Source organism: Spermophilus citellus (genome assembly GCF_964194105.1).
Source record: "Spermophilus citellus genome assembly, chromosome: 10".
NCBI lineage: Eukaryota > Metazoa > Chordata > Mammalia > Rodentia > Sciuridae > Spermophilus > Spermophilus citellus.
Genome location: NC_138197.1, coordinates 3,870,913 through 3,883,104, shown reverse-complemented (window position 1 = coordinate 3,883,104; position 12,192 = coordinate 3,870,913). Strand labels below are relative to the sequence as shown.

Here is a 12,192-nt window from a genome sequence, read left to right as displayed (position 1 = left end):
TGCACCGTGAATGAAATTTTTCTCTTGTCTCTTATTGCGTTCCTAATCTCTCTTGTATACATCCATGGAAAAGAGTTTCAGAGGGAGTAAAAATGCCTCTTTATTTGTGGGTTTCTGTTGCTTTAATCTTACAACGAATATACACATACTAGTTTATCAAAATATTAGCTTAGTTTTTTTTCTCATTTTCTTTTATGGCTTTATAAAATACATCTCATTTGCCTGATAAAATTCCAAAGAGCAATAAAACAAAATTCACCATGTTGTAAGAAAAAAAATGTTTCGACTCAAAAATATTTAACTAGTCAAGCTGCTCTAAATGTACAAAAAGTAGATCATTAGTCTAGATAACAGTTCAAAGGGGAACACCTGTATGAATAAGAATTCTTCTTACATAGTTTGAACAAGAGTCCAATAAATTGATATCTGTCAAATCAATTCCATTTGAAAGGGGCAGAGTATCCTTTCAAGTAATGATCATCTTCTGGTTCTGATCTTTCCCAGTTGAAAAAAATATATTTCTTGTGATTCAATTCTTAATCTATACTTCATTGAGAATATATTTCTTTGATAAAAATATCAAACAAAATGATTAAAACTTTACTATATTGTTCTACATGTAAAAATCATCTAGGAAAATTTTTATAAAAGGTTTATTTTTCATCTATAAATTCCAGATATGTTTTTAAAAGGCATCCTAATTGTATTATATTGCAGTATGAAAATTTAAGTTAAGAAAGTATGTAGCTTTAAAACCAAAATTGAATTATCTGGGCCATTAGGTTTCTTAAATTGGAAGACTAATAAACTAGCTATCGGAATTCATCTGATACCAAGCATCTTGTTTTCGTATATGAAAGTTCTGAACGGGGTTTTAAATAAATTTAAAATTTGCATGGTCATGCTAAAAATTAGAACAAATAGTTTCAAAAAGGCATAAATACACTGTAAAAGTGCAAAAACATGACATTTGGCTATTTTTAAATTTGATACAAGAGAAAATTATGTGTGTTCTGGGGAATTGTGGATGTTTTCCTATAATGTACGGTATGTTGCTTAAATCAAGTTAAACGTACCTATCTTCTTAAACATATCATTTTCTTATAGTGAAAATATTCAGAATCCTTTCTTCAAGCTTTTTGAAATATAAAGTCCATAATATTTATGGTCATCCTACTATGCAAGAAATAATTAGAATATTTTACTTGTACCTGATGCCAGGGGGCACTCCTATAATCCCAGCCTCTTGGGAGGCGGAGACAGGAGGATCAAGAGTTCACAGCCAGTCTGAGCAAAAGCAAGATGCTAAGCAACTCATTGAGACTCTGTCTCTAAATGTAACACAAAATAAGGATGGGGTATGGCTCAGTGGTCAACCTTTCCTCATTTTCTCACCTTTCTGCTCTCCCTAGTCTTCGGTAACTACCATTTTATATTTTGATGATAAAATTTAGAGCCATTTAAAGCTTTTTTTCACAAGTCTTTATGTTTTCCATGGTTTTCAACTTAAGGATGTTAATTTTGTATTAGTAAACACAATTTTAAAATATTTTTACTCTTTTATGATTTATAATCAAAATGTTATAACATTTTTAATTAAATGATTTTTTAGTATACCTAGATCTTAGCAGTGAGTACAGTTGCTTTGCATCACAGAGCCATGTGTAATTTTCTTTTTCTTGAAATATTTAATTTTTTCCAATTTTTAATATTAAAACATTGGAGTTTAAATAAAAACTCCTAAAGAATTAAGAATAACTTAAACATCTTGTGGTTCTGTAGTATTAAGAATATAAGTGTACTGATTTTAACATTTATAAAAGACTGTAAAGAAGTTACCCAGGAATTTTGAAAAAATATACTGCCTACTAATCACAGTATAAAATATATAGCCAAATAATAAGATTAAGTGATAATTATTCCTTGATTCTCCTTGACAGTGTAATATCTATAGTTAACATAGTGTTATTTAGAGGAAAGATTTTCAAGAATAATTGGATTAACTTGGCCACTATTTCTTGTCTTCCTGACTACAATTATTTCTACCTGCATCATTGATTTAATCTTTTTTTTCCCAGGCAGAAAAAATATTTGTTCATGTTCTTCCTATAAAACATTGTTTCACTTTGAGGTTTGAGAATGTTGGCATTTAAGATGATGTGGTAGAAAAAGTTTATTGTGAATCTCAAGATTTAGGTTGGAGTCTCAGACTTATTTCCATAATGGTGTCAGAATCCGGGCTGTAGTCCATCAGTATTGTGTGTCTTCAAGATCATCTTGAAGACACAAGAGAAAATGAATGAATATAATTTTAAACAGTGCTGTCTACTTTGGAATACTATATTATACTCCATCTGAATACCTTAATGATGTCAATTATTTTGATGTTGGAGGTTTAGTGATATTGAAAGTAAGGGACATTAGCATTAACAGCATTGATTTATACAGATATATACTTAACTCTTCTTTATTGCTGATTCTTCGTATACAATAAGTGATAATTATTCCATTCCTTGATTCTCCTCCACAGTGTAATACCTTTATTATTCATAACACTCTCAGTTTGTTTTAAAATTAAAGATAATAAAATATTTTATAGTATTATTTCATTTTAAAATGGCCCTTTCTTTTCTAGTGTCATTAATTTTACTATTTATCTAATCATAAAGATTTTTGGATGGCAGGCTGCTTGATATCAATAAAGATTTTCAACCATATTATGGGGAAGGAGGCCACATTCTGCAGATCCGGACTCCAGAGGCAGTGACCAGCATTAAAAAGTGAGGAGAAAGTTTAGGATACACAGAAGGGACTCTGTTGGCTCTGGCCTTCATCATCATCCTCTGCTGTATTCCTGCCATCTTGGTGGTCTTAGTCAGCTACAGACAGTAAGTATTCAAGGACACTAAACATGGATTGTTCTTTGAAGACCTATAGAAAATCATCTCTTGTAATGTGGCTTTGTAGTTGAAAAATATTGGTAATTCAACCATTCTGGGATTGCTTTATCTTTTTTGAACCAAATCACCTTCCTCAAAAGGAAAACATTACAAGCTTTCCACGTACAGCTCAAGGTCCCTGTGCTCCTAATATAATCTCATTCAGTAGGAGGATTAGCTTATTTCCTGTGGTTTTATTCATTCTTTGGATTAAATCCCTCCTGAGAGAAGCTCATAAGTATCCTAGAGAATATAACAATATAATCTTATATCCATATACCCATTTTACAAAGTTCCAAACAAAGGTATGAAACCTCACATATTTCCATGATAGGTTTTCATCCATATGGCTAAATTTACCTCCATGCAGATGATGATAGTGTTAACAAAATCATAATAAAATCATAGCATATCACATGTAATTCTCCATGTGGTTTCTTCCTTCCTTGATCTAAGCTGTCTTATAATAGCTGGTAACATGTTTTGAGTGAGTAGAGCCTTAATTTTCCATTTCCTACAGTGAAACTCTTCCATTTATAATATCTGTGCTTAAAAAGTTATTTGACCCTTCAAAATAATCAAGTAATTATTACTATTTAAATGTATATAGTTAAGGCAATATCCTAGCAATATCCTTGATTTGATATTAGGCATCAGAAACTTTGTGACTGATGCATACACATTTTAAATATATGTCTACTGAAAAAAAATAGAAAGCTGGTCAAGAAGTTAGGTAACTCTGAGGGTGCTACAAAGAGAAAATAAATAACAGACATCATGAATTATATAAATTACTTGATGTAACAAGTAGTAAGAAATAGTAGTAGAGCTGTTATTAATTATGTAAAATGTTTACTGAAAATGTAAACTCTCAAACACTGAAAACTTCCTTCTGAATTGAGTATGGTAAGGTGATTTCAACCTGAAGTTGGAAAATTATGATCTACATGAAGATATTAGAGGAATATTTTCATCACAAAAACAATGTGAAGTTGCCAACATAATATTTAGGTTGATATATTGGAGCTTAATGTTTCCTTAATATGTCAATCAATATACTAAATGTGAAGGTATGATATACTAAATCTGAACAAATGATACTGGGAAAATTATTTTAGATTATTAATCCACTAATCCAATATTAATTTTCAAGTTTATTCTGTATTGTTAGTTGTCCTTTTTCATCCATCTTTTTCCCAAAGGAGCAATTTTATATCCTGATAGGAAAGAAAATTAGTGAGAAACGTTCTTATATTTGACATGCAATACAGTGATCAAAACTGAAGCATTCATGTGATATTATCAGCAGTCTGAAATTAAAAAATAATAAGATGCTTATATTTAAATGTTTTATAGATGATTATTTAATTTTCTTTTTAGTACACATTTATTTCAGTTATTACTTTTTTTTGTAGATTAACAGAATCACACAAAATGAGTTTTGCTCTGCTCATATATCAAAGAAAAATTCTAACATGTAAAGACCTAATGTTTGTACCTTCAAATTTTGCCTGTAAATAAGATTAAAATGGCTAGCTATTCTTTTATATTATGATGTGTCTTTGAAATTTGCTAGGTATAAAAAAGTACAAAGCAAATATGATGAAAATTGTAATGAATTTGATACTCTGCAGTTCTACCTTCCAATTTCAGCTTCAAAGTAAGGCCAAGAGTGGAATCAGTGCTTCCTGTAAGACTCACTTCATTCCTTTAATTTTCTTCAAGCTGAGTGAACCAACAAGTCAATTAGAAAGACCATCTTCAGTTTTTCATTTCTGTTAGAATTGAAATTCTCGTCACTGTGTTTTAATCCAGTTTTTCCTATTCCATTTAGCTCATTTATTTATTTTCCTGTAATGAATGTTTTAGCCCCTTTTATAACTATAATGGTAATAATGAAGTGCTTCCCACTTTCACTTTTTGAATTGAAATCCTTAGTCTCCCTACTATATCATTAATGGTCACTATGAGTTTAACCAGTAAATTATTCATGATTTAGAATAAGTTATATGTTAAAATATTATGAGCACAATATCTCTAATGTAGTTTTCTCTTTTTTCTTACTCATTGCTTTCCTAAACAGGTTTAAAGTGTAAGTATAATTATGTATATTTTGCACATGATTTTATGTAATAGAAAAATAGAAACCATATATCATGTTGATCAAGTGGTCATCCTGTTCAAAACTATGTACTAATTATTTGACTGGCATTTATAATAGTTGTTCACTCTTTGGTTTGATATATATGGAATTGAGCTGATTTTAGAATTGGATATAACTGAAGTAAATATGAAATAAAGTGTTCTAATCATTTGTACCCTTTAGCAATATGTGCCCATAATAATAAAAAAACAGTGATCCATCTCTAACACAAGAATAACAAGTATTCCTAAGAATAAAAAAAAATACAACATCTAACCAAATCTCCCTTCTGTATGTGCACACCTCACAGCCTCTGTGAAGTAATGTCAAAAGTATTTGAACAGTTTTTAAATAACTTTTCTCAAAATAGATGAAAAATAAAGGAAAAATATCTTTTATATGCCTCATTTAATGAAGATATCCATTAAACTTTTAATTATGCAATACAGTTATACAATTATTTTTAAAATTTTAATGGACATATAAAATTGTACATATTGATGGAGTTCCATTTATTGTTTTTATATATACATATATTGTGTAATGTTGAATTCAGGGTAAGCTTATCTGTATCTTCAAATACATATAGTTTATTTGTGTAAAATCATTAAAAATCCTTTTTTTCCTACTTTTTCAAAATATTCACTGCATTAGTGTTATCTATAGTCACCCTACTATGCAATCATACAATACTACAATTTATTTCCTTTATCTGTAACTTTAAAATTATTACTTAATTTATCTTGCAAGTACTCCTATTAATTTTCCCCCTTCTTCAAGGAGCAAATATTTTAAAGAACTGAAGGACAAGTATAAGTCAGTGATATTTATGAGAATGCTTTTGTCACAGTATCATTTTATGAGTTCAAATAATTATGTAAAATTTTATAAGTGGGCTCCTCTGATAACTGAACATCATTATTAAGATAGCTTGCTAAAAAGCATATTATTTCTAAAAAGAATTTTACAAAACAATCTTACTTTACCCAAGACGGCAAGCTGAATGCACCAAGACAGCACAAATTCAATCTGCACTACCTGCAGCAAAGCCAGCAGCACCAGCGCCCACTCCCATGGCAGCGCCTCTGCCACCCCCACCACCTCCAGGGGCACATCTCTATGAAGAACTTGGAGACAGCGCAATGTAAGTAGCCTTTCAGAAACTTTCAGAAGTAAATGGGTTTTGTTAGATACGGAGTGGTGTGTTTAATTCTAACCAGATGAAGAAATGCATTTTCAGTCTATTGGACCGTTTATTTCATTTTTATATATAAACAGAAAAAAAAAAGTTCAGAACCAAAGTTTAAAAGTAATAGCAAAAGAAAAAAAATCTAAGAGAAAAGTAGTACTTGAGAAAACAATTATAAATATATTCCTAGGACATTAATATTATATGGACTCTCTCTGATGCCATGGTCATACAGACATCATCCCCTAAAAAAATCTGGGGAAAAAGTTTTTACACATGAGATGAAAAATTAAACAATCCTAAAACAGTCATTCCTTATTTGGGATCAAATCCAAACCCCCGATTTGTAATTGAAACTAAATTCTGTAGTTTAAAATCATAGCCTTTTATAGGACACTATTTGGTGCCATTATATAAGATCTTAAGATCTGCATAAAATGAATCCATGTATTAAATGTCCAACTACATACAGAAAATACTTTTCATTATATTATTCTTACTTATATTTCATTGAGTAACTGTAGAATGGTCACCAGTCAACATTAACATAAATTCAAGAGTATTCTGGGCTTCCTAATCTTGCAATAAACATTGTTTAGTAATATTGATTTTATAAGTAATATTGGCACAATCTTTCTTTAAAGTTTCACATAATAGTCACATCTCACCTTTTTGCAAAAACTTTGGCAGAAAATATGACAATGTGTGGTGAAATACAGATAGATTGCTATGGTTGCTCAATATTTCTCCTATACTACTTAGAATCTCCAAACAGTATTAAGTCATATCTTTAAAAAAGACAACTTAGTGTTAAAAGACTTAAAAGCTGTATCTGTCAAATGATTGTATTCATATAATCTGATTGTTTTGGTTATGTTTAACTTGTTTATATTTTTAAGATTCAAGAGTAATTCTTTGTAATGTTCTATAAAATTACCAAGTATATTTATAAATGTTTGCATACAGCTAAATTAAATTCAGAAACTAGAATTTGGTTAAGTAGAGGGACTGAAACATATCTCTATATTTGTAGCATTTACTAGTAGGAGTAAAGCAAGCCTTAAAAATAATGAAATTCACCTGTTAATTAGAAAAATGGTTTAAGCAGAGGTATTATTATTTGTTTGCTATATTATAATTTTATACTAGATTCTGTCTAGTTTCAGTAATGTTAAAATTATTATTAATGCTATTTTGACTAAAACTAAATTTAAAATTGTGTTTAATATTTGACATTCTATCTCTAAAATAATAATACAATATGGGATATTTGCTTCAAATACATGTTTTCACTGTTATTTTCATAAGTTGAAAATGAGGGTCTTTTTTTGAACTACTGGTGAATGTAGGAATTGAGCCAATATGATTTGATTCTCTTCAATCTCTTTAACCACCTCTGCCAGCAACAACGTTAGAAAGAAAAAAAAAAGCACCATGTGTAAAGTTAAGTGTGTTTCTATATGATAAGAATGAATGGTATGTGAGAATTTTAACAAAGACAGGCATCTGAATTCAAAGTAGTTTCAAAATGGTGATTTCCAAGAAGCCACATTTGTGAACTATTTTTACTAGAAAAATTATAATAGATTTAGTAAAATATTTTGTAGTTATATGTGTTAAAATATTTTAAGTTCTTTGTATTTAATTATCTTTAGGAAATGTCTAACTTATCTATTCAAAAACTTTAATAGGAATTCTAATGATAGGGTACTATAAAATAAACTGGCTCCAAGTGAATTATTTGAAATCATTTTAAAAAAAATAAAAATATCAACTCATTTTGTAAATGTCTTCAATAAGTAATCAATAACTTCACATAGTTTAAAATTTGTTCTATAATTGTCATCATGGTACTTCTGTGGTACATCATGGTACTTCACTTTCTCCCAAACAAAATGTATCTTCTTTATAAATTAGTGTGCATTAATCTATTTGTTAGAGTTAAGGCATAGCAATTTGTAGTCTCATTTAAAATTTCTATTTTAGGATAATAATTATTCATGTTTCATACAGGCCAATTTATATATATATATATATATATATATATATATATATATATATATATATATATATATTAGATACATTGCTGGATATATTTTTTGTGATAAAACATCCAAATATATACCATGTGATTTTATTTAGGACATTATTAAATATCATGCTTAATAAACACACAGAAAATCTTTAAAAACTCATGAATTTTTTTCTTGAATATAAGTATTAAATGTTTAAAGAAATTCCTGTTAGTATTTTTATAATCATCTCAAATTAACTATAGTTAAAACTTTCTTTTTTCTATCACATGTTTTCTCGTTCTCACCTGTGGATACATAGGCATAAGTAAGTAAATAATATCATTCTAATACAAGGGCATTAGAAAATAGATGTGATAGAATAGATTAAATGGTATTTTACTATAACTACAGTGATCTTCATCTTTTACCACAGAATCATTTTCTTTTAAAAGGAAAACGTTATCTTCCACATCCAATTTACTTTTGGTGTCTTGAAATGCCTGAGCTTAAAACCACTAATCACAGTGACAAGCCTGTCTTTCAAGTTATCTTTGTTTTTAAATGAATACAAAAATATTTATAGATTCCCTTAAATTATAAATTATGTGATATCATTATTTAGATCATTTTGTCCAAGAGAGAGCAAATCAAGACCAGATGTCCACAAAAGCAATGACCAAGTAATGTGCAGTTAAATAAATTTTTACATACTTTAAAAATGTCTCTCCAATATCAGAAAACATAAAAGTGTTGGCTGCCATATTATTCCAAATTGTCAGCACTTTCTGAATCACTCAGATGGAGCTGAAACTCTAGGTCTATCACTTAGTATTCTTTTTAGAACTTGTGTATTTTTGCCACATAACATGTTAACAACTTTAGCTTTATACATCATTTTATTGCCTAAACTATTACCCTGATTTTTCAATGTGGCTATTTAGTTCTTATTCAAAATACCCCCCCCTTTTATTTCCATTTTAATGGAATGTAAATATTAAACAATTACTAAAATAAATTTGGTATTCTCTTTGCACTGGAGAGTAAACCCTAATTAGAGACAAATTTAAACTCTACTACCCAGAGGAAAGTCCCCAAGCTTTCAATAGAGGCACTTAATTTGTGTTCTTTGGCTTTTCCAAATTTGTTTATATCTCAAAGCTACCTATGATTCACCATTTACAGAGGAGCAAATCTTCAATGACATTAAAGCCATATAATTTTAATGTAAATATTCTCAATAAGGGAAGTCTTTTCTAAAAATTAAATGAAGGAAATACCAGCAGCTCCTCAGCCAATTGGCATTATTTATAATGTTTTAAAATTAAGTTAAAATTTAAACAGGAAAATCATCTCTCTTCAGGATCATAGCATAAATTCAAATGTGATTTTGAATTTTGTGAGAAGTCTCCCTCTGTGTTTGTGGACTGTTAATTCTCATAATCTGAAAAATAAAATATCCCTTTCTGTATTCTTTTGCAAAATTTCTCACAGATCAGAGTACTTTTAGCTCTAGGCCAGAATTATCGAGATGAAGGATAGTGGAGATATACTGATTCAGATACAGCCAAGGATCTTTTATGCATAACTGTCAGCTCTGAGCATCCTCAAGCAAGGCCAAGGATACAGAATCAAAGGCCAAGTTGCTTGTCTTTAATTTGGAGCATTGTGATTTATACATGAGTGAACTGTTATGTGAAGAGCTGGATACTTTGCTGTATCAAACTAACTGGGGTGGGGGGGGAAAAGCAGTCTAGAGACTGACACATCTTTTTTAATAATTTTTTTATGCTACTCCCAACTCTCAAGATTTTACTGCCTTATCTTTTTGAGAATATGAATTTGAAAGTAATGTTTTGCTTCAGTAAATTAGTGTTGTTTGGCATTTTATATTTTGAAGTAGTAATGAGAACCATAAAAACATCTTTCTCATGAAAGCTGTCACAAATTGTTTCCTTACATTTCATTATCTTCTTTTCTTTCAAGTCTTTTCCTTCTCTACCATTTTCAACAAAGCAGGGGAAATAACTCACTCTCAGAAGACAGGACAAATCAGCAAGTTGTGATGCCCTTTTCTTCCAATACCATTGAGGCTCACAAGCCAGCTCATGTAGATGGATCACTTAAAAACAACCAACAGAAGTCTCCAAGAAAATTCACATTTCTATCCGATAAGGACGGCTTAAGTACTTATAACCCCCTTTATAAGGAAAAGATAGGTCCAATATCAACACATTCAGACACTTCCTTGAGAACAGATTTTGAAGACCCATTTTTAGTGGAAACACAAGTCAAGAGTCAGTCCCTGAGGGGCCCAAGAGAAAAGATTGAGAGGATGTGGAACCAGCTAGTCAGCTTACCTAGGAGACTGATGAGGAAGGTTCCAAACAGACCAGAAACCATAGATCTGATGCGATGGCAGAACACCTGGCAAAAAGCTGAAAATAAAAGCAATGGAACCTACTCCAACAAAAATGGTAGTAGTAATCCATTGTTTACAACCGAAGATACATATCTGACCAAGAGAGAAGAAATAAGGCAAGATGAACCACTGGCTATGAAAGAAACAGAACAATTGAAATCTCTAGCTTCAGACTCTTCATTTTCTTCTTCTTGGTCTCACCTCTCTTTCTCCACTTTGCCAACTATTTCAAGAAGTGTGGAACTCAAATCAGAGTCTGATGTTATCACTTCTCCTACTGAATGCTCTTTGGAACTTTCTCCTGCAAGGTCTTGCGTTTCAAATTCTTCAGACTTTAAGAGACAAACACCCCCGTGTATGTTGGATATTGAAACCAAAAGGAACGTTTTTGAAAATCTTCCCCATCCATGTAACATCTCTGTCTTGTCTCCTTCCCCTCCTTCTCCTCCACTTCTTCCTCCTCCTCCTCCCCCTGCTCCTTCTCTTGTCCTAACTCCCTTTTCTTTTTCCTTTCCTCCTCCTCCTCCTCCTCCTTGTAGTCCTCCTCCTCTTCCACCTCTTCCTCGTTCTGTTCCTACTGTTTTTCCCCTGCTTCTTTTTCTCTACCCCCCTTTCCTCCTCTACCTCCACCACCTCCTCCTCTTCCATGCCCACGGCCTCCTTCAGCTTCAGCTCTATCCACAGAGGGTGTTTGTATACCAGATATAAATGCACTACATATATAAATCCTGCCAAGGAAATCAAAGCTGCTACAATGCACCTATCCACATCAAAATCAGTGTGTAAGACAGACCCTCAAAAAGAACCAAGAGGCATCCTCAAACATATTAAAAACTTAGCAGAACTTGAAAAATCAATAGATAACATGTACAGTCAAATACAAAAGAACCGTCCACCCACAAACATCTCAAAACTTCAAACATCTTGCACTTCAGAGATAACAAATATGGGAATCACATCTGAACAAAACCAGGAGAATTCAAACAATACTGTGGAGGGAATTGAAAAACAATCGCACAGTCAATCTACTGCACTGTAATGTTGATTTTCCTATTTTAACTGTGAATCTTTTGTTGATCATAACTTCAAGCTGAACATCAAATTTGAACATCAAAGAAGATTCTACTGTTTTACCCCAAACTCAATGCAATGCTGTTTTTTTCCATAGTTTTAATTTATTAACTTCATCACTACTAACTCATGTAGTAGATTTACCTTAATTTTCTTAACTACAAAGTAGCATTATTTGTCCTACATTTATTTGAAAAGTAAGTAATTTTAATCTGTTTTTGATGGGGAGATATGGGCATGAAAGTTAGATACCCAACCTCACAAAAAGGATTGTTTATTATGTTGATGCTTTCATTTTACTTTTTGATCATTGTTTCATATGAATGTTCCAGGAAAAGATAGCCTATTAAAAATAAGCTAAAAGTCATACCATATATTCTGTTTTTCTTTTTTTGTTTTGTTCTCTTGATGCCTAT

The 12,192-nt window shown here is 30.8% G+C and overlaps 1 protein-coding gene across 1 annotated transcript in view; it reads left to right on the top strand.

The window, feature by feature from the left end:
* The window catches only part of LOC308659071 (UDP-glucose:glycoprotein glucosyltransferase 1-like), a gene marked incomplete at its 3' end in the record, with an annotated part of 45,771 nt that extends 42,987 nt beyond the window's left edge, over window positions 1-2,784 (top strand). Inside the window, exon 16 of the mRNA XM_081312063.1 lies at window positions 2,685-2,784. Coding sequence (XP_081168189.1) covers window positions 2,685-2,784 — 100 coding nt within the window. The remainder of the gene's footprint in view (window positions 1-2,684) is intronic.
* Window positions 2,785-12,192: the final 9,408 nt, after the last annotated feature.